Here is a 23688-nt window from a genome sequence, read left to right as displayed (position 1 = left end):
GATTGAAGGACAGTGGGAAAACACCAAGGTTACTTACCGGTAGCCGGTTTTTCCGGAGCCCATGACGGCACACATGAGAGAGGGGATCCGCCCAGTCAGGACAGGAACCCTACTGAAGATAAAAGGGGCGGTACCTCTCCCTCGCTTCAGTTGGTTTACAGAGCATGAGAGGCCCCCCGGGTTAGTACACATGGTAAAACTACCACCACATTATATCTAACAAAAAAAAAAAAAAGCACCCAAACTATAGTGCACACCAAAGGAGTGAAAAGGGGGGGGAATATACAGGTGCCGTCATGGGCTCTGGAAAAACCGGCTACCGGTAAGTAACCTTGGTGTTTTCCCGTCTCCCATGACGGCACACATGAGAGACTTTTGTAGAATAAGACACCTTAGGGAGGGACCACCGCTTGAAGCACCCTTCTACCAAAGGTTAGGTCAGTAGAGGAAGATAGATCAAGTCGGTAGTGCTTAAAAAAGGTTGAAGGTGAGGACCAAGTAGCGGCTTTACAAATCTGCTCAATCGATACCTCAGCCTTCTCTGCCCAGGAGGTAGCCACGGCTCTGGTGGAGTGAGCCTTGATGCCTTCTGGAACCGGAACGCCACTTGCGGAGTAGGATAACATAATGGCCTCCCTGATCCATCTGGCAATGGTACTCTTAGCTACCCCGTGCCCTTTTCTACTACCCTGAAAGGCTACAAAAAGGGACTGATCTTTCCTCCACTGACTAGTTACTGACATATCTTGTACTATGGCTCTTCTTACATCTATTGTATGGAACTTTCGCTCCCCAGGGTTTCTAGGATTGTTACAGAAAGATGGCAAGGAGATCTCCTGAGTCCTATGAAACTTTTGGACTACCTTGGGGAGATAGGCCGGGTCTGGTCTTAGAACCAATCGGTCATCCAAGATCTGTGTATATGGTGGACATATAGATAGAGCTTGTAGGTAACTCACTCTTCGGGCTGATGTTAAGGCTACCAGTAAGACAGTTTTAAGTGTAAGTAGCTTTGGTGACAGCTCTAGTAGTGGTTCAAAGGGATCTTTGGTTAAGGCCTTTAGGACTAGGTTAAGGTCCCAGGGTGGTATCGTTGGGATAATGACCGGCCTTGACCTGCCACAGGACTTTATGAAATCGGGACACCCACCTATTGGCTGCTACGCTATAGGGCCCCCAAAGCTGAGACTTGGACTTTGAGTGTGTTAGTGGCTAACCCCAGTTGCAGCCCCGACTAAGAATTCTAGGATAGGTCCCACTAGCGCTACATCCCCCAAGGGTTCCCCCAGGAAGTCTAGGAACTTTTTCCACGTTCTACCGTAGATTTGTGATGTTATAGGTTTCCTACTTTTCAACAGGGTGGAGACTAACCCTGGAGAGAATCCCTGGCGACTCAGCAGCTCCCTCTCAAATTCCAGGCTGCTAGATGGAAGCCTTTCACCTGAGAGTGGACCACTGGTCCCTGGGAAAGCAGGTCTGGAATCTCCGGGAATATCCATGGATCTGTCACCGACATGAGTCTCAGAAGTGAGAACCAAGGCCTCCTCGGCCAAAACGGAACTATAAGAATTATTCTCGCTCGATCCTCCCTGATTTTCCTGACCACTACTGGGATCATTGTTATCGGGGGAAATGCATAGGCCAGGATGAACTTCCAGGGTATTTGTAGGGCATCTACTGCGAAGGGGTTTTCCCTTGGATTTAGTGAGCAGAACTTCCTGACCTTCCGGTTGTGTGCGGTAGCGACCAGGTCTATTTCTGGTTTGCCCCAGGCCTGAACTATTTGTTAGAAGACGCTGGGGTTTAGGGACCATTCCCCTTGTCTTAGGTGCCTGCGACTCGAAGTCTGCCTGTATATTTTCTACCCCCTTTATGTGCAATGCTGTGATGGATAACAGATGTTGTTCTGCTAGCTGGAAGAGTAGATCCGATATTTGCATGAAGCCCCAAGATCTCGTTCCCCCCTGGTGATTGATGTAGACTACTACTGCCTGATTGTCCGTCATGACTCGGGTGTGGCGGCCCCGAAGTAAAGGAAGGAAATGTTTCATGGCTTTTTCCACTGCCCATAGTTTTTACATTTGAACCGTGATCCTTTTCTAGCGAGGACCAGGTCCCCTGTATTGAGTGGGATCTCAGGTGTGCTCCCCATCCTGTGGCACTCGCGTCTGTTGTAATGATGTCCTCGACTGGTTTTTGCCACGGGACACCAGCTGTTAGATTCTTTCCTACAGTCCACCAGAGCAGGGAATCTCTAACAGCCACTGAGAGACATAGTTTGCCTTCTAAACGTCCTTTAGTTTCTGTGCTGACAGAACTTCCCACTGTAGTTGCCTTAAGGTGGTACTGCGCCCATGCTACTGCGGGTATGCATGATGTCAACGAGCCTAAAAGGGACATTGCGCTCCTCAGTGTCATATTTGGTCTTTGTATTGCTGTTCGAGCTAGGCCTCTTATCTTGGTCACTTTGCTCTCTGGTAGGAGGCAGAGTTGTTGCTCGGAGTCCAACATCAACCCTAGGAAGAATTGCTTTTTTACTGGGGTTATCCTTGACTTGGGGATGCTTACTATCCATCCTAGTCCTACCAGAATTGCTATCACTTCCTTCACTTGATGTGCGCAGTGGGACTCTGACCTCCCTATTACAAGAAAGTTGACTAGGTATGGGACGATCACTATGTCCCTGGAACGAAGAAAAGACACTACTTCGGCCATCACTTTGGTGAACACTCTGGGGGCTGTAGACAGGCCAAACGGAAGGGCTGCGTATTGGTAGTGTTTCACCTGCCCCTGGACATAGTGCTACTCAAATATTTTTGATACTCCCGATGAATTGGGATGTGATAGTAGGCATCTTTTAAGTCTACCACTGCCATGAGGCAATGCTGGAACAGGATCTTTGTGGTCGTGTTGATTGACTCCATTTTGAAGGAGCAATTTTCTACCCACAGATTGAGTCTCCTCAGGTTGACAATGGTTCTCCAAGAGCAGTCTGGTTTTTGTATTAAGAAGAGGGGGGAGTAGAACGCCCTTCCTTCTTCTTGCACTGGGACTTCCTGTAGGACTTGTTTTTTCACTAGTCCCAAGACTTCCGTCTCCAAGGCGAGCTGTTGCTCTTGGGCTTTCCTTCTGGGTGTCATTATGAAGGTATGCCTGGGCGGACGGATGAATGTTATTTTTAGACCGTCCTTTATTATGTTTAGGACCCATGTACTGGGGGAGATATTTGCCCAGGCGGAAAGGAAGAGAGAAAGCCTTCCCCCTACCTCCGGCCCGATGTCATTGGGGAGATTTTTTGGAGGAAGTGGAGGGCCCTTTAAACATATAGCCCGATCCTCTTCTTTCTTTAAAGTCCCAGCTTTTTCTATCTCCCGGGGGACGACTCCTGTTAAATCTTCTCCTCCGAAAGGGCTGCTTTTTAGGTTCTCCCGGAAATCGGGGAAAGCTTTTCTTCCTATCATCCGCATGTTCCAAAATCTCTTCTAGTTTTTTTCCCGAAGAGGAATTGGCCATCGCATGGAATGGAACATAACCTATGTTTTGATGGTAAATCTCCGGGACACCCTTTAAGCCACAGGGCTCGTCTTGCTGCGTTTGACAGGCTTGCTGCTCTGTCAATCTTGCGGAATCTGCAGAGGAATCCGCTAGGAAAGCCGCTGCTCCGTGTACCAGTGTCAGATTAGACAGAATTTCGTCCCTAGGAACTCTATCCCTGATCTGGTCTTCTATTTGTTGTAGCCAGACCATGAGGGCACGAACGGTACAGGTACCAGCTATCGCTGGCTTTAATCCACCTGCCGAAGCTTCCCAGATATGTTTTAGGAAACCATCTGCTTTTTTATCAAGCGGGTCTTTCAACATGCCCGAGTCCTCTAATGGTAGAGAAACCTTTTTTGAGGATTTGGCTACGGACCCATCAATTTTTGGGACTTTCCCAGGTCTCTGAATCCTTTTGTTCAAAAGGGTACCTTCTTTTTGATGTAGAAGGCAAGCCCCCTGACCTCTCAGGTTTTTTCCATTCCCTGTCAATTAGGGCCTTTATTTTATCATTTACAGGGAAGGTGCGTTTTTTCCTTTCCTCCAATCCCCCAAACATCATATCCTCCAATGATTTAGGAGTCTTTTCCTCCTTAAGGCCCATTGTAGCCCTAATAGCTTTGACCAGCTTTTCCACATCCTCTGTTGGGAAACATGGTTGGCCGCCTATATCGCTGTCCGAGGAGGATTCTGAGGACTGAGTAGAGGAAGAGGAGTTGGAGGGGGACAAGGATCTTTCCCGCCCCTTCTGCCCTGGCGAGGCCTCTGAATCAGAATCCCTTCTATGACCTTTTTTATCCTTTTTAAGGGCTGCCTTTAGGGAACCTTTCACCTCATGATGTGTTAACGCCTTAAGGCTGGTTACCAAATCAGGGGTTTCCTCCTGTATAGTTTTATTTATACAGTCAGCACAGAGGTCTTTCTGCCACTGATCTGCCAGCGGGTGTTTGCATAGGGCGCATTCTCTATTTTTGGTTTTGCTGCTGGCCTTCCTTGACCCCTAGTGATCAAACAGAGAAAAAAGGAACCCTGTTCCCATAAGGGTGACATTCACGTAGATCACTCACCACCACTGTCAATCAGGGGTACCAATCTCGGAGGCTCCTCAGATGCACTCGTGACGTTTCTTCTGGACGTCTCAGAGTCATGCCGGTCGCGTTTATGACTGCCGCTCCCACCACTCGAGCGGCTGCTCCTGGTATGTTGGCGGCCCGGCCTGGCATCTGGCGAGAGCTCTTGCTGCTGCTGTCGCTGTTGCTCATCTTGCCCCACTTCCATCATGAAGCCTTGGGCATGAGTGCGTCTTCTGTGGTCATCCCCCTTATGTAAGGGAGATCCTCTGCACTCTCCGCCTCCTCCGGTTACCCCCACAGCCCCTCCCCCTCTGCCATGCCGCCGGGATCTTATCTTGCCGGCCGGCGTTTTTTCCTATGGGCGCCGCCATCTTGGATCCTGGCTCCGCCTCCCGACGTCATGCTTTCTCCATCCTCCAGGATGCGGCAGAGGGGGAGAGGGCGGCGCGGCAGCCACGGCAGAGTCCCAGGACGTGCTGCTTCTGCGCCCGCTGAGCCTCCGGGGGACCCGTGGATGGCGCTTCCCTCTCCCGACGCACGGCGCCCAGGACCCTGCCTGTTCTTCCACGCCGGCAAGAGAGGGGCAGGTACGTGATCTTCAGTACACGGGTCCCTGTCAGGACAGGAAACCCAACTGAAGCGAAGGAGAGGTACCGCCCCTTTTATCTTCAGTAGGGTTCCTGCCCTGACTGGGCGGATCCCCTCTCTCATGTGTGCCGTCATGGGAGACGGGAAAACATTGTTGAAGTCGCACCAATGGGAGAAAAAAAAAAAAAGCTTTCCAGTACCTATGGAAAATGCAAGAGGAGGCTGGTTTACTAGCTCTGATCATGGTCTACATGACCTGGTGGGAAAAAGCCCGATCCCCTCAGAACCGCACCTCAACTGCCATGTTGTTAAACTCAGAGACTGAGAACTCTGGTGTTAGAGGGGGCCTTGCGAGAAAAAATCTGGACGTCTGGAAGCCTTCAGGAGACGTCCGAGAGCATGCTCACTAGCTCCGCATACCAAGATATCAAGGGAAGGGAGTCGAAACTGGAACCACAGAATCCCAAGTGAATTGCAATCGATGACCAGAGGGTCCCTGGACCTGGCTACAAATCGAGGAACCTTGTGGTTCATTCGAGACGCCATGAGGTCGACATCCAGAGTACCCCAACGATGACAGATCGGGCTGAAGATCGTAGGGTGGAAAGACCACCCGCCTGATGCTAGGCCCTGGTGGCTTAGGAAGTTGGCCGCCAAATCTCCATCCCCCGGGATTGAACAGCTGAGATGGCCGGAACGCAACGTTCTAACGAACGTAGGATCCATGCCATTTCTGTCATTACCAGTTTGCTGCGAATTTCTCCTTAGTGGGTTATGTACGTCACAGTTGTGGCGTTGTCCGAATGAATACGGACTGGTTTGCCCACGAGAAGAGCCTGCCCGCGGAGGAGGGCAAGGAATAGTGTGTTTTTGCCTGATTTCAAACCGGGGACCTTTCGCGTGTAAGGCGAATGTGCTAACCACTACACTACAGAAACTTCCGTCCTTGATTTCCAGAAGGGCTTGTTGAGGGATTCAGCGCCTTGCGCTGTATTCGATGGACAACTGTTCCCAACCCGAAAAGACGGGTAACGGTGCTGATGACCTGCCACTGATGAGGGAAAAAGGATTTCCCGAGCAGGACTGACAAAGGCAACGTCCCCCAGGTCAGGGATTGCCTCACCTTGAGAGGCCGGAGTATGGGTCGGTCCAGAGAGGCTGAAGACTTCCCAGGCAGAGAGTAGGGACAGGTGAAAAGGGCAGCTATCACCTACCCTAGGACCCTCATGCAGGACCGAAGGGGAATAAGGATTGGGCGTTTCAGGGATTGGATTCCCTTTGAGAGAGCGGAAAACTTGTCCCTCGTAAGGAACACCCAGGCTAGGTTCATGTGGAACTCCATGCCGAGGGAAAATTAGTCGCTGAGTAGGGTACAGAGTGGACTTCTCTGTGATGATTACCCAGCCGAGGCAGGTCAGAGTGTCCAGAGTGATTTGTGGATTCCGGCACATACTCGGCGGGACAGCCTTTGAGTAACAGATTGTCCAGGTAAGGGATAATTAGAATCCCCCTGGAGCGAAGGACGGCTATGATAGCTGCCATGACCTTTGTGAGGACCGTGAGGCTGAAGGGAAGAGCCGAGAGTTGGCAGTGATCCTCCTGGATCGCAAAACGAAGGAACCTTTGGTACTATAATATATAATGGTATATATAATATATATATATATATTTTTTTTTTTTTTTTTTCAGATTATGAAGAGATTTGAGTAGAACTCTGGAAACCGTTCGTTTGGAGGAACGGGTCCGAATACTCTGGTGGACGAGACAGAAAGTGTCTCACTGGGAGGGAAGAAATTCTATCTTGTAACCGGAACTGATGATTTCCCTTACCCAGGGGCTGTCGACAACCGATAGCCACTCGTCCCTTAAGGAAAGAAGTCTGCCTCCCACCCTGGAAAGACCTCCAGGTGGGGGGGGGGGGGGACCCGACACTTGGAAGAGAATCTGTTGGAGTTGGTCTCCAGCGGGGCGAGGGTTTGAATGAAGGTCTCTTCCGCACTCCCGGAGGAAGAAGAGTGGTCCTGCCGTGAGGAACTTTCCGAAAAAGGGAAAGGTTGAGAGCCCCTAAACGGCCAAGGAGCCTTCCTGTTAAAAAAGGACTTGGACCTGGCCTGAGGAAGAGAGGTACTCTTACCCCCCGTTGCATGAGATATTATCTGGTCCAGCCTGACATCAATGAACCTGGAACTTTAAAAAGGCCAGGTTGGAGAGCAACTTCTTAGAGATGGTGTCCGCATTCCATGTTTTCAACCAAAGGATGCGGCGTATGGCCACGATGTTACTGTTTGCTCTTGCGGAACACCCGGCTGCATCACTGAGGCAGCTAGAAGGTATCTGGCGGCATGATCAATTTGGTCCGCTAATTCAGCTAGCTCATCTTGAAGAGCTGATGCTAAGATACCCTTACAAGGTATCTTTGCCCAGGCTGAGATAGCTTTCGCCACCCAAGTTGAGGCGAAGTTGGGATAGAGAGAGGGCGCCAGAGGCCTCAAAAATAATTTTGGATAGTGATTCGATCTGTCTGTCTGTCGAATCCTTCAGTGACGCACCGTCCGTTAGAGACAGAACTGTCTTTGAAGACACGAGAAACCGGCGGAACCACCTTAGGGGACTCAGCCCTCTTTGTGAGGAACACACCTAGATGATTTCGTCCTGAAAAATGCTTTTCTGTATGTTCCAAGCGTTTGCTCAAGTTAGCCTCGAACTCTTAGTGATTTGGAAAGGTTCGGGAGGAAGGATCTCATCCTACTTTATCTTGAGTGTTTGGGTAATAGCCAATATAAGGCTATCTACCATGTACGTGAGGACTGTATCAAAGTCATACCTGGACTGTGAATCTATATCTGACCCAAGGTCCTCCTCAGAGAGGGGATTTGGGATGAAGAGAGCAGCCTGGATGCTGCGGAGGGTCCTGGTGAGTTGGAAGAAGAGCCAGACAGAGCCCTCTTCCTTCAACTCCTACCCGGTGTGTCCCTTTGGAGGACGCGGTCAGGTGCTGGCGAATCTCCGTGAGAGGCTGTCGGAGCACTGGTGGCTGTAGATAGCTGGAACACATTCAAGGAGCTGGACCAGGGACTATGATACCTTAGTCAGGTCTGCAACTGACTGAGACATTGCAGCAAATGACAAACCTTGTAACGGCCCACTCTGAGGAGGGAGGAGTGCTCTCATCCCTGGAATCGGTGTGCTCCTGTGGACTGCAGGACGGGCAAAAAGGAGATGAGTGACCGGGGGTCTACTTTCTGTTACAGCGTGCACAGGTGTAGTGAGTTATTGTGCTGCGTTATAGCAGGACGTGTTGAGGTAAAAGTATTGCAAAGGAGCGCTGTTTATTGACGCAGGGAAAGGATCAGAGCCTACCTGGTACTAGCAGTCCGCCGTAGACCAGGTTGTGTCCCCCAAGCTGTGGGCTGCAAGAACAGCGCACGAGATGCTGAGCTGAGTTATAGAGGGGAAAGGACCTTTGTGGTAGGCGTAGTTTGGCAGCCGAGCTGCGTGATAGGCTGTCGGCTGTAGGGGCGGTGACTCAGTAAGGAAGGCGCCCCCGAGACATGCTGAGCTGGAAGGGGGTGTGTACTATGCAGCCATCTTGCTTTGAGTATGAGGAGAAAAAAGAAGCGCCAAAGGAGCGCGCAGAACAGGAGGCGTGGTTAAAGGAAGCCCCTGTGAAAATGAAAGTAAAAAGACGCCAAAACTGGCGCATGGTACTGAGGTAGCTCGCCTGTGTGGTCGCGATGGTGCAATGGTGTTGCTGATGCCCGGCGCTCGATATATGCGGCACGGACATCGGTCGGGCCAGGAGCTGGGTGAGCTATGCAGCTGCTATTAAGAAAGGGCGGGATTTTTTAAAAATTAGCGTGGCCAAAAGGGGGGGGCTCGCTGATAGAAGTTTACGGTACCAGTTACCAGTGCAGCTCTATGTGGAGCGTCAGTCTTCTTTTCCAGCTAGGTATATAATGAGGAGACATACCAAAGAGGCCCACGGGTGAGAGGGTCGCTGGGAGACAAGATCCTCCTTCCCGCACTCTCCCTACAGTGCAGATGACTGCATCAACCCTTTCAGCAAAGGGGGGAGGTCACCGCTGGTGACCACAGTCTTCCTCTCAGCCCTTTCCGGAGAGAGGGGTGAGGAGGGGAATCGGCAAGGACTAGCCACCGGTCATCGCCCAGAAGCACCCACAAGGGTGGTAGGGAATAGAGTCCTGCCTGCGGCCTGAGGTATGCAATGTGGGCGACACCACACTGCTAGCTCAGCTGTATCTGAAAGATAAATGGAAAAAGGTTAGTAAAACAAAACCTGAAAAAAAAAAAAAAGGTTATTTGCGGATCTGGGAAGATCCAGGTCCGCCTCCTACAGACACTAAGCACAAACTGAGGTACTTGGTGCCTGTCGGCAGGTGTATACTGCCGGGGAAGGAGCTATTTTTCCTATTTTGCATAGTGTCAGCCTCCTAGCAGCAGTAGCAACATACACCCATGGTAACCCGTGTCCCCCATTGAAGTGATAAATAAAGAAGTCCAAAAGGCAGGGGTGCTATAGAACTGACTAGAACAGAGAGTGCGGTACACGTGGTACTCCTTCGTGTCACAACAGCAATTCGACACACTAGTGTGGATCTTACCTCTAAGACAGTCCAATAAACCCTATCTACCTATGCTATGGGCTTTAAATGTACCATAAATGTAAATTGTCAGGATAAAGCTGGAGCATAAAATCGGATCTTCTATTGCTTTGAGACCTGACTGATCTCAGTAGAACATGCATTCTGTAAATTCCCAACCCCTACCTCTGGGGAATTCTTATCCATATCTGTCAGGTCCTTGGAAAGTACAGACAGCGCCACATCTTTTTGTAAGTGCCACAGCGTGGTAGAGTAGATCTCCATGCCTTCCACACGATAATTTTCAATCCTGCGCACCTCGGAGAATACACGCTCTGCCTGCACAAATGGGAATACCAGCACTTAAGTACTCAATAACTGTAAATCCAAGTAAAGAACTACAACATTTAAGAGCCTAGAATTTTCTGTAGGAGTCAATGACCAATTGCACACCAATGTACCAATTCCACTCACAATTGGCTAGCAGAACTTTCTGCATGTATTCCGAGATTGTTGAGGTATTCAAGTACTTTTACAGTGTGTACATTAACAAAACATCTGAAGAAATGCAGCTTTTGTGGTTTCTCCATTGCCCCAAGTAAGGATAAATATGAAAGCAACACAAAAAAAAAAAAAGAAGAGAAAAATCAAACATTCCCATCTCCCGGTATTCTCTTTAACATTCTAATTTTTTTTTTTTAAGCTAGTGGCTTCACGGTTTCCTATACATATAATGCAAGCAGAGGATATGCCCAGTCCTACCAGCCATGCTCTTATAGTGGCCAACCATATCGGCAAAAGCAGAGACTCCACTGGGCCGCAGTCTCCCATTTATTCAGAGGGCATAAGGGATTTTTTTGTTCTCATGGAGCAAACAAGATATTCATTAAAAAAAAAAAAAAAGCCTGTTTTGGATTAAATAACAGACAACATAACCTTTCCCCCCCAGTTCTGGCAGAGCTGGTCATCCATTTGATGTTAATGGGGCTTCCTGATTCTGCACTGACAGTCTAGTCAGATTTTGATCTTGCAGTTATCAACATTTGATCCTTTTGCTTTTAGGGGAAAAAGTAGCTTAGAGAAGAGTCTGGCAGCCCACTTTCTCTTGTGCCCACCGAAAACATATGAACGCTCACCTAGGAAAGTTATTACAAAGATGTTGGGGAAACAGGTATTCAGCTGACAGTTCTCATATGTTTTGTTAGTTTAACATGCAGTGAATCTCTTGTATGGTAGAGCAGGAACGCTGGGTAATTTTCTCTTACTGTGCAATCACGGTCCTTGGGACATACAGCTTTAATTTGGCCGCTCATAAACCTCATCTCTTACCTGCAAATATTCTGCCAACTCAAAGTAGGCTCTGCCAATCTGGCACAGTACCCATCCTGTGTTGTAGTGATGGGAAGGGAGGTGGCTCAGGATGTTGATTGCTTCTTTGCAATTATAGGAGCACAAGGCTACGTAGCCTTTCCCCATGTCCCTCAAGAGGCTCATTAAACCTTCTAAGAAAACAAAAATAGAATTAGAAAGCAAGATTTAGAAGCAAAATATGACTTAGCATCTGCGGATATTAAAATAGCCTGTGTATCCTAAAAATACACTTTCCAGGTTTACCCCCTGCATATTAAGTGCTACTGTGCACTGTACCAATTAGTATCCCCCGACTTAAAGGGAACCTGTTACCTCTTTTGGCTGATATAAGATGCAGTCACTGCCTTTCAGGGCTGTAGATAAGCCCCCGGTCTGACCCGCAAGATAAGAAAAATAAGTTTTATTATACCCACCCGGGGGGCGGTCCGATCCGGTGGGTATCGCAGGTCCAGGTCCGGCACCTCCCATCTTCTTGCGATGCCTTCCTCCTGCTTGCTTCGTTGCGCTCCGACATCGCGCTTCTGCGCAGGCGCACCTCTCTGCCTTGTTGAGGCAAAGTACTGGAGTGCGCAGGCGCCAGGAAAGGTCAAAGACGCCTGGCGCCGCGCACAGGACTTTGCTCTGCCCTCAACAGGGTGGAAAAGTGCGCAGAAGCGCGATACCCGAGAGCGACAAAGAAAGCAGGAGGGCGGCGCCGGACCCGCGACACCCATCGGATCGGACCAGACCCCCCCCGGGTGAGTATAATAAAACATTTTTCTCATCTTACAGGTTGGACCGGGGGCTCATCTACAGCATTATAGAATGCTGTAGATAGGCCCTGAAAGGCGGTGGCCGAATCTTACAGCGGTCAAAAGAGGTGACAGGTTCCCTTTAAAAGGACATGTCTTAAAATTTACCTACTACTACTCCACGGATGGGTGTTAAGTTCCTGATCTTTGAGAACCCACCAAATCACAAGAATGGGGGTCCTGTCTTCCCCTGTTAAACAGGGCAGCAGTTTCACATGTATGCAGCCCTTTTATTAATTGTCTAGGAGACTGATAAAGATAGCCAAGCTGTATGAAATGGGCAGCCATAAGTATGTGAGGCGGTTGCTTCATTTAAACAGAATCTGTCACCAGGAGCGCCCCATAAGACTATATAAAAAAAAAAAAAATTCAGTCACTGGACCAGTTGTGTTTTTTTCTGCAGTTAGACATCTGCAATTGGCGCTTGCTCAGGTCGCTGCAGTTATATAGGCAGGAGCCAGCTGTATAACAGCCGGCACCTGACTTGTGTGGAGTGAATTCAGCCTCTTAACCAGTTCCATAAACCTGAGAATGGGACTATAGCTCCCTATGACAAGCCCTAATTTTTACATCTAAAAGTTCAAAATGTTTGTCCCCCCCACAAATCTCCCACCAATTTATACTAATCCCACACAACGTTATGGTCTAAAACTGATTTTCTGCCTGTACGGCACAAATACCATTTAACACCAACTGGACGCGAAAACACTGCTCACCCGCTGCTGCCCTTTGTATCGTCAGTGCTTGCATTTGAGGACCTACACTGGAGATTTTGCCCTCAGAAATGATTGAAGAATCTAGCTTGCTAATTTCCAAACTCTCGTTCATGTTGGCTTGTGTAACGCCACCTTTATTGGTTTTGCTTTTGGTTTTACGGTTTGGGATTTTGGGTGGAAATTTCATTTTCAGCTTTTTACTGTTTTCCTGTAACCACAACCAAGAGAAAAAAAAAAGTGAAATCAGGCACTTATATTTAATTCTTTTTAGATTTTAGACAAACCCAACTAAGACTCAATGGAGTCGGTCACCAGTAGTTTAGGAGGAGCTCGGCACACCCCTAAGATATCCTTAGTTAAAGGGATTACTCAGTAGGAAATAGGGTCAGGTTCTTCTTCTACAGTATACATTTAAGATTGTAAGGAAGCATAATAATACCTTGGTGGTTGAGCTGTCGCTGGTGAAAAGGCGGGAACTACGACGTGGTAATGCGTTCGGAGGGGCGGCTATAGTTGGACTCAGTACCTGAGGTGTAGTGCTATATAAAAACAAAACCATTACCACATTTACAGAAAGTTTTAGGTTACTGTTATGACCCTAATAAAAACAAATAAAAAAATTAAGTTGTTTAGCAGGAAAGTAAAACAATATAGATTTAAGAACACAAAAAAGAGAATCAATGCACTGTCAATTAATATATAAAATTAAAACCAAAATAGTTAAAACCTTGGTCTCATGATAAAATGGGTGTGTACACTTTTAATACTGTGTGAGTTTGTTTATGCACATACGATACAAAAAAGTCCGGGTTTTTATCATGTACGAAAGAAAAATACCAAGAAGAATAAGGTCAGAACTTTTTCCACCTTTAATGTAACCCATAATCGTTACAGTTCAATAGAACAAAATGCAAATATTTTGGGGTGTAAAAATAAATATTAAGAACTAAAACAACAAGGTAGCATAAATATACACCCCCAATAACCCCTTCCTGACATGCGTCATACATATACTGCTCTGCAGGAGCTGCGTTCCTGCAAACAGCAGTATATGCATGTTGGCCTGATCGCACGGCCTCACGCTGAGTGCCAGCTCTGTGTGAGAGCCAACACCCTGCAGTAACGGCCATGATTGGGCATTTAACCCCTCTGATGCCACTATAAGTAGTGACAGCAACATCAAGGAGCATATGACAAGGAATGGGCTCCCTGCGCTCTTCCATCAGGACAATGCGACGCTTCCCTCCCTGCTTGCCAGATGCTGCTCCGATGCTCTGCGGTGAGAGAGTGAGATCTGACACTATACAGTGATGTCCCAGGATGGGACAATGTTAGAAAAACAATTATAAACAACATAATTACATATACACACACAAAATATATATATATATATATATATATATATATATATATATATATATATATATATATACACAGTGGGGCAAAAAAGTATTTAGTCAGTCAGCAATAGTGCAAGTTCCACCACTTAAAAAGATGAGAGGCGTCTGTAATTTACATCATAGGTAGACCTCAACTATGGGAGACAAACTGAGAAAAAAAAATCCAGAAAATCACATTGTCTGTTTTTTTTTCATTTTATTTGCATATTATGGTGGAAAATAAGTATTTGGTCAGAAACAAAATTTCATCTCAATACTTTGTGATATATCCTTTGTTGGCAATGACAGAGGTCAAACGTTTTCTGTAAGTCTTCACAAGGTTGCCACACACTGTTGTTGGTATGTTGGCCCATTCCTCCATGCAGATCTCCTCTAGAGCAGTGATGTTTTTGGCTTTTCGCTTGGCAACACGGACTTTCAACTCCCTCCAAAGGTTTTCTATAGGGTTGAGATCTGGAGACTGGCTAGGCCACTCCAGGACCTTGAAATGCTTCTTACGAAGCCACTCCTTCGTTGCCCTGGCGGTGTGCTTTGGATCATTGTCATGTTGAAAGACCCAGCCACGTTTCATCTTCAATGCCCTTGCTGATGGAAGGAGGTTTGCACTCAAAATCTCACGATACATGGCCCCATTCATTCTTTCATGTACCCGGATCAGTCGTCCTGGCCCCTTTGCAGAGAAACAGCCCCAAAGCATGATGTTTCCACCACTATGCTTTACAGTAGGTATGGTGTTTGATGGATGCAACTCAGTATTCTTTTTCCTCCAAACACGACAAGTTGTGTTTCTACCAAACAGTTCCAGTTTGGTTTCATCATGGTTTTCATAGGACATTCTCCCAAAACTCCTCTGGATCATCCAAATGCTCTCTAGCAAACTTCAGACGGGCCCGGACATGTACAGGCTTAAGCAGTGGGACACGTCTGGCACTGCATGATCTGAGTCCATGGTGGCGTAGTGTGTTGCTTATGGTAGGCCTTGTTACATTGGTCCCAGCTCTCTGCAGTTCATTCACTAGGTCCCCCGGCGTGGTTCTGGGATTTTTGCTCACCGTTCTTGTGATCATTCTGACCCCACGGGGTGGGATTTTGCGTGGAGCACCAGATCGAGGGAGATTATCAGTGGTCTTGTATGTCTTCCATTTTCTAATTATTGCTCCCACAGTTGATTTCTTCACGCCAAGCTGGTTGGCTATTGCAGATTCAGTCTTCCCAGCCTGGTGCAGGGTTACAATTTTGTTTCTGGTGTCCTTTGACAGCTCTTTGGTCTTCACCATAGTGGAGTTTGGAGTCAGACTGTTTGAGGGTGTGCACAGGTGTCTTTTTATACTGATAACAAGTTTAAACAGGTGCCATTACTACAGGTAATGAGTGGAGGAAAGAGGAGACTTTTAAAGAAGAAGTTACAGGTCTGTGAGAGCCAGAAATCTTGTTTGCTTGTTTCTGACCAAATACCGTATATACTCGAGTATAAGCCGACCCGAGTATAAGCCGACCCCCCTAATTTTGCCACAAAAAACTGGGAAAACTTATTGACTCGAGTATAAGCCTAGGGTGGGAAATGCTCCATAGATTATTCCCCCATATGCTGCCCTCATAAGAAGCTCCATAGATTATTCCCCCATATACTGCCCCCATAAGAAGCTCCATAGATTGTTCCCCCATATGCTGCCCCCATTAGAAGCTCCATATTGTTCCCCCAGATACTGCCCCCATTAGAAGCTCCATATTGTTCATATTGCTCCATCACACCTATCCTCAAAAAGCCCTCTCTTGACCCATCCTCTGTATCTAGCTATCGCCCTATATCACTTCTCCCATACGCCTCCAAGCTACTGGAACAACACGTCTACCTTGAACTGTCCTCCCATCTCTCTTCTTGCTCCCTCTTCGACCGCTTACAATCTGGCTTCCGGTCACACCACTCCACTGAAACTGCCCTTACTAAGGTCACCAATGACCTCTTAACTGCCAAGAGCAAGCGACACTACTCTGTCCTCCTCCTCCTGGACCTGTCGGCGGCCTTTGACACAGTGGACCATTCCCTATTATTACAGACCCTCTCATCCCTCGGCATCACAGACTTGGCCCTCTCCTGGATCTCATCATACCTAACAGACCGGACATTCAGCGTCTCCCACTCACACACCACCTCCTCACCTCGCCCCCTATCTGTCGGAGTCCCACAAGGTTCAGTCCTAGGGCCCCTGCTGTTCTCTATTTACACCTTTGGCCTGGGACAGCTCATAGTATCTCATGGCTTTCAGTATCATCTTTATGCTGATGACACACAGATCTACATCTCTGGACCAGATATCACCTCCCTACTAACCAGAATCCCTCAATGTCTGTCCACTATTTCATCCTTCTTCTCCACTAGATATCTGAAACTCAACATGGACAAAACAGAATTCATCATCTTTCCCCCATCTCACGTGACCCCCCCTACGAACCTATCAATTACAGTAAATGACTGCCCACTCTCCCCAGTCCCACAAGCTCGCTGCCTCGGAGTAATCCTTGACGCTGATCTCTCCTTCAAACCACATATCCAAACCCTTTCCACTTCCTGCCGACTTCAACTCAAAAATATTTCACGCATCCGTTCATTCCTCACCCAAGAATCTGCAAAAACCCTAGTCCATGCCCTCATCTCTCGCCTTGACTACTGCAACCTCATGCTCTGTGGCCTCCCCTCAAACACTCTCGCACCCCTCCAATCTATTCTAAACTCTGCTGCCCGACTAATCCACCTGTCCCCCCGCTATTCCCCAGCTTCTCCCCTCTGTCAATCCCTTCACTGGCTCCCAATTGCCCAGAGACTCCATTACAAAACCCTAACCATGACATACAAAGCCATCCACAACTTGTCTCCTCCATACATCTGTGACCTCGTCTCCCGGTACTTTCCTGCACGCAACCTCCGATCCTCACAAGATCTCCTTCTCTACTCCCCTCTTATCTCCTCTTCCCACAATCGCATACAAGATTTCTCTCGCGCATCACCCCTACTCTGGAACTCTCTACCACAACATATCAGACTCTCACCTACCATCGAAACCTTCAAAAAGAGCCTGAAGACCCACCTCTTCCGACAAGCCTATAACCTTCAGTAACCACCGATCGACCAAACCGCTGCACGACCAGCTCTACCCTCGCCTACTGTATTATCACCCATCCCTTGAAGATTGTGAGCCCTCGCGGGCAGGGTCCTCTCTCCTCCTGTACCAGTTATGACTTGTATTGTTTAAGATTATTGTACTTGTTTTTATGTATACCCCTCCTCACATGTAAAGCGCCATGGAATAAATGGCGCTATAACAATAAATAATAATAATAATAATAATAATAATAATAATAATAATAATAATAATAATAGTTCCCCCATATACTGCCCCCATTAGAAGCTCCATATACTGCCCCCATTAGAAGCTCCATATTGTTCCCCCATATGCTGCCCCCATTAGAAGCTCCATATTGTGCCCCCATATACTGCCCCCATTAGAAGCTCCATATTGTTCCCCCATATACTGCCCCCATTAGAAGCTCCATATACTGCCCCCATTAGAAGCTCCATATTGTTCCCCCATATACTGCCCCCATTAGAAGCTCCATATACTGCCCCCATTAGAAGCTCCATATTGTTCCCCCATATACTGCCCCCATTAGAAGCTCCATATTATTCCCCCATATGCTGCCCCCATTAGAAGCTCCTTAAGATTATTCCCCCATGTGCTGCCGCTGCTGCTGCATGTAAAAATAAAAAAAATGACCTTCTCACCTCTCCGTCGCTGGGTGTCAGATTCTCACCTGTCCTGCGTCCATGGCTGCTCACCGTTATCTGCCACGTCATCAGTCAGTGACGTTCAGACTGCAGGGGGCGCAGCGCGCACTAATCACGTCACCGCGCCCTCTGCTGTCTGAAGTCACTGACCGATGACAGACAGCAGCAAGCAGCCATGGACGCAGGACAGGTGAGTATCGCTATACTTACCCGTCCTGACGCTGTCGCTTGAGTCCCCAGCTTCTCCGCGCTCTCTCTTCCTGCCTTCAGCGGTCACGTGGTGCCGCTCATTAAAACTCATGAATATGCGCATATTCATGAGTTTTAATGAGCGGCACCACGTGACCGCTGAAGGCAGGAAGAGAGAGCACGGGGAGAAGCTGGGGGCTCAAGACACAGCGTCAGGACGGGTAAGTATGACCTGACACCCCCGCCCCCCTCCCCCTCTGACCCCCCGGTGTATATGACTCGAATATAAGCCGAGAGGGGGACTTTCAGCCCAAAAAAACGGGCTGAAAATCTCGGCTTATATTCGAGTATATACGGTACTTATTTTCCACCATAATATTCAAATAAAATGAAAAAAAAAAAAGACAATGTGATTTTCTGGATTTTTTTTTCTCAGTTTGTCTCCCATAGTTGAGGTCTACCTATGATGTAAATTACAGACGCCTCTCATCTTTTTAAGTGGTGGAACTTGCACTATTGCTGACTGACTAAATACTTTTTTGCGTGTGTGCGTGTGTGTGTGTGTGTGTGTGTGTGTATTATATATATATATACACACACACATACACATACATATACACACATATACACACACAGTACAGACCAAAAGTTTGGACACACCTCAGTTTTCTTTATTTTCATGACTATGAAAAATAGGATTTTTTGGGTTGCTTACCGTAAAACCTGTTTCTCGGAGCCTTCATTGGGGGACACAGAGACCATGGGTGTATGCTTTGCTGCCACTAGGAGGCTGACACTATGCACAAAAAAATGTTAGCTCCTCCTCCGCAGTATACACCCCACCGACCGGCACCAATTTCCTCAGTTAGTGAGAAAGCAGTAGGAGAAGTAACAAACAGAATGAAAACAGAACAGACAACTCAACTGTAACCAACAGACAAACATAAGAACAGGAGTTGTAAAACATGGGAGGGTGCTGTGTCCCCCAATGAAGGCTCCAAGAAACAGATTTTACGGTAAGCAACCCAAAAAATCCTGTTTTCTCGTTCGCCTTATTGGGGGACACAGAGACCATGGGACGTCCCAAAGCAGTCCCTGGGGTGGGAAACATACTTCCATCAGGCCAGCGGACTCACCACCGCGGCCTGCAGAATCCGTCTACCTAGGCTGGCGTCCGCCGAAGCGTAGGTGTGGACTCTGTAGAATTTCACAAACGTGTGAACCGATGACCATGTTGCAGCTTTGCAAATCTGCAGCGCGGAAGCTCTTTGGCGCACCGCCCAGGAGGCACCCACTGCCCGAGTAGAGTGGGCCCTGATCCGCGGAGGGGCTCCGCGACGCTTAACTCGGTAGGCTTCCAAAATTGCCGATCTGATCCAGCGAGCAATAGTGGCCTTTGACGCCGAGTGACCTTTCCGCGCCCCATCAGGGATAATGAAAGGAGACTGTCTTTCGCAAGGAAGTCGTCCTAGACAGATAGACTCTTATCGCCCTAACCAGGTCCAGCTTGTTCAAGCACCGCTCTCGGGGATGAGTTGGATACGGACAAAAGGATGGTAGCACGATATCCTCGTTGAGGTGAAACGAGGACACCACCTTCGGCAAGAAAGAGGGCGGAGGCCGCAGAACTACCTTATCCTGGTGGAGCACCAGAAAAGGGGAGCGGCACGAAAGAGCTGCCAATTCCGACACGCGCCGGACGGAGGTGATGGCCACCAGAAAGGCTACCTTCCAAGAAAGGAGAGAAAGGGAAATATCCCTGAGGGGTTCAAAGGGAGGACCTTGCAGAACCTCAAGAACCAGATTAAGATCCCATGGATCCACGGGCGCCCGGTACGGCGGAACAGTGTGAGCCACGCCCTGAAGAAAGGTCTTAACCTGAGGACGGGAAGCCAATGTTTTCTGAAATAGAATGGACAGCGCCGATACTTGACCCTTCAGGGAACTGAGGGCAAGGCCCGCATCCAATCCTGCCTGAAGAAACGCTAGGACTGAAGGGAGCAAAAAGGACATGGGCGCGATGTCATTGGTCTCACACCAAGTGAAATAGGCCTTCCAAGTACGGTAGTAGATCTTGGAAGATAGCTTTCTGGCTCGGATCATGGTCTGAACTACCTGGTCGGAAAATCCTGCCCGTTTCAGAATCTCGGTCTCAACAGCCACGCCGTTAAATTGAGTGGCCGAGAATTGGGGTGGCAAATCGGTCCCTGAGACAGCAGATCTGTTCTATCTGGAAGCTTCCAGGGGGCGTCCGCGAGAAGGTTGACAATGTCCGCGAACCAAGACCTTCTGGGCCAATTCGGGGCGATGAGAATGACTGGAATTCCTTCTGCCTTGATCTTTTTCAACAGGTTGGGAAGAAGAGGCAGAGGAGGGAACAGGTAGGGAAGGCCGAACTGGGACCAAAGAACGGCCAGGGCGTCGGCGCCCACTGCCAGAGGGTCCCGAGACCTGGACACGAATTGTGGGACTTTCCTGTTGAGGTGAGATGCCATGAGGTCTACATCCGGGGTTCCCCACCGAAGGCAGAGCAGATGAAACACCTCCGGATGGAGGAACCACTCTCCCGCCGCGAGACCCTTGCGGCTGAGAAAATCATCGGCCCATTTGTCTACGCCGGGAATGTGCACCGCGGAAATTGTCGGAACGGAAATCTCCGCCCAACGAAGAATCTTGGACCACTCCGCCAGGGCTGAGGCACTCCGTGTTCCCCCTTGGCGGTAGACATATGCCACCGCTGTGGCGATGTCTGCCTGAATCCGTACCGGCAGTTCCTTGAGGAGCCTTTCCCAGTGAACGAGAGCAAGATGGATTGCTCGAACCTCCAGAATGTTGATCGGTACTGATTCCCGATCCGACCATCGACCCTGAACAGTGTGGTTGCGGAACACTGCACCCCAACCGAGGAGACTGGCATCTGTGGTTACTATCTGCCAGCGAATGGGAAGGAAGAATCGACCCGATAGAATGAGAGGTGACGACAACCACCAGTTGAGGGACCGCTTGATCCGGTAAGAAGGAGGAACAGGGCGATCCAGGGACCGAGGCGACCTGTTCCACTTCGACAGAATGGCCTGCTGGAGAGGTCTGGCGTGAAATTGGGCAAAGGGAACTGCCTCTATCGCCGCCACCATCTTTCCCAGGACCCTCCTGGCTGTACGGAGGGACGGGAATCGTGAGATCTGCAGCGATCGTACTTCCTGCTGGAGAGAGAGAGAGAGAGAGAGAGAGAGAGAGAGAGAGAGAGAGAGAGAGAGAGAGAGAGAGAGAGAGAGAGAGAGAGAGAGAGAGAGAGAGAGAGAGAGAGAGAGAGAGAATCTTCTCTTGTGGGAGAAAGACCCTTGACCGACGAGTGTCGAACAGAAGGCCTAGAAAGACCAGGCGTTGGGTAGGAACCAGACAGGACTTTTTCCTGTTGACGATCCACCCGAAATCGGAAAGAGTGTCCAGGATGATTGACAAACTTTGGTGAGCCTGTTGAAATGAGGGAGCCCTGATCAGAATATCGTCTAGGTACGGGAAAAGAACGAGACCTCTGACTCTCAACAAAGCCATCAACGCAGCCACGATCTTCGTGAAGAGTCTGGGAGCGGTGGCAAGACCGAAGGGCAGTGCGACGAGCTGGTAGTGGTGCTGTCTGAGGAGAGAGGCGATAGCCGTAGAGAACCCCGGGATCAAGGCTGGATCCTTTGGAGGCCGGGATTCGAAGAAACGATCCCGTGGGAGAGAGACGAACTGTATCTTGTATCCTGAGGATACGACCTCCCTGACCCAAGCGTCCTCTACGGAGGTCAGCCAAACGTCCCTGAAGGAAGGAAGTCGGCCTCCCAATTGGAAAGGCCCCTCGCGTGTCCGACGATAGTCATGCTGAAGTAGACCGTCCAGATCCAGATCTGGACGGTCTGCCCTGGGAAGAGTGGGATCGCCAGGAAGGAGTGGGTCTGAAGGAAACTCTCTTTCTCTCTTGGCGAGCCTGCGGTCTCTGTTGGCTGGAGGAGTTGTCCGCCGTATTGAAACGGCGGAAAGTCCGAAAGGGTCGAAACTGACGCCTTAGTGGATGTCTGCGAGGATTGGACTGAGGGAGGAGTGAACTCGTGCCTCCGGTGGCGTCCTTAATAATCTGGTCCAATTGGGACCCAAAGAGGCGCATCCCCTGAAAAGGCAGGTTAGTGAGGGACTTTTTAGAAGACAAGTCCGCTTGCCAGGCCTTTAGCCAAACTGTACGTCGAATTGCAACTACGTTGCTTGACGCCTGAACTGCACAGGATGCGGCATCCAAGGAAGCGGAAAGAAGATGGAAAAACCCTGGAGGGAGCTTCTGCCCGTCTGAACGAAACCTCCTGATCTGAGGATTTCGCAGGGGAGTCAGCAATATCGAAAGTATGATGGATCGCTGCAATGAGGTTCTGCACTGTGACCTTCATGTTTGCATCCTGGTCTGAATCCAGCTCTAAAATCCCCTCAGATGACCTGTCCGAAAGCGCTTCACCTGACTCGGGAGAGGAGGCCCGAGAGGGAGGCTGCTGAGAAGGGCTATGCGGTGAGATGGGACTAGGAGAGGAATCCGGCTGGGCATCTTGCCTGGGTCTTTTGCGACTAACGCTGGCTGACTCAGATGGAACAATTTGGGACCTGCTTGGCCCTGCTGAAGAGTCCAGGGGCAACTTATCAAGAACGGCCACCAGGGACTGAGACACCTTGGTGAGGTCTGCCACTGATTGAGATAGCGAGGAGGCCCAGCCAGACATGGGGGGGTTCACTCTCACCTGGAGCCGTAGATGGCTCCTGGACGGCGTCAGGCTGAATTGGGTTGCTACAATCCAGGCAGAGGGGCGTGGAATGGCCTGAGGGAAGTTTGCGATTGCACGAAGAACATGCAAAGAACTTGACTGAAGTGCAGGGGGGGGCAGTAGAGCGGGTACGATCAGACTTAGAGGTAGACATAGTGAAAAGCTGAGGTAATGCCGGAAGGTTGGGGGACAGAGGGCGGAGAAGGGACAGTCTGCAGTGCAGAGCTACTCACGGTCCGGTGTCCCCAGAAGCGATGCTCTGCGACCTGTCAGTGGATGCAGGTCAGAGCGAAATCCGGCTGATAGACCTCCTGAACGAAAAAAAAACCAGCTGGCAGAAGATGATCGGTGACGAGCTGGTGTCCGGCTAACAGGCTGGTAAAATGGCGCCTGCCTGAGAAAGAGCGCGCGTCCAGGAGAGGAGGGAGGGCGGAGCACATCGCAGGGTTAAAATTCACCGCCCTCTAGCCAATAGCAGGCTGGGCAGGTGAAAGACAGGCGGTGGGAGGGCCTGGGAAGAGCGGGAGAGAAGCCCGCTTAGAAGAAAGGGGCGGGGGGCGTGGCCGCGACGCAGCGGTAGGCCCGAACTGAAGACGGGGCCTAAATTAGTTGCGGCGGCTGCCTGTCAGCAGGGGGTCGGCGCGGAGGTCGGAAGAAGGGGACGCCGCAGCCGCAAGCCGCTCTCAAGGGGAGTAAAGGAAAAAGGCCCTGTGCTCCCTGTCCCTAGAAAGGGGGGGGGGGGAAGATCTATACTCACCCATCCCCGATCCGTTACCTGGGTCTGATGAAGTCCTGCGTCTCATCCAACCGACAGGCTCTGGTAGGCGAGTGGGAGGGAGACTGGCGAC

The 23688-nt window shown here is 49.4% G+C and overlaps 1 protein-coding gene across 4 annotated transcripts in view; it reads right to left on the bottom strand.

The window, feature by feature from the left end:
• The window catches only part of CDC27 (cell division cycle 27), an 84989-nt gene that overhangs the window by 21339 nt on the left and 39962 nt on the right, over positions 1-23688 (bottom strand). For all 4 annotated transcript variants that reach the window (XM_073582372.1, XM_073582373.1, XM_073582374.1 and 1 more), the window contains exons 10-13: positions 13117-13216; positions 12678-12885; positions 11129-11301; positions 9986-10138 (exon numbers count right to left, since the gene is read on the bottom strand). In XM_073582372.1, coding sequence (XP_073438473.1) covers positions 9986-10138; positions 11129-11301; positions 12678-12885; positions 13117-13216 — 634 coding nt within the window. The remainder of the gene's footprint in view (positions 1-9985; positions 10139-11128; positions 11302-12677; positions 12886-13116; positions 13217-23688) is intronic.

The sequence above is a fragment of the Dendrobates tinctorius genome, unplaced genomic scaffold (genome assembly GCF_039654945.1).
Source record: "Dendrobates tinctorius isolate UK_male_01 unplaced genomic scaffold, ASM3965494v1 ptg000071l, whole genome shotgun sequence".
In the NCBI taxonomy this organism is placed as follows: domain Eukaryota; kingdom Metazoa; phylum Chordata; class Amphibia; order Anura; family Dendrobatidae; genus Dendrobates; species Dendrobates tinctorius.
This window is presented reverse-complemented; position numbering and strand designations above follow the sequence as displayed.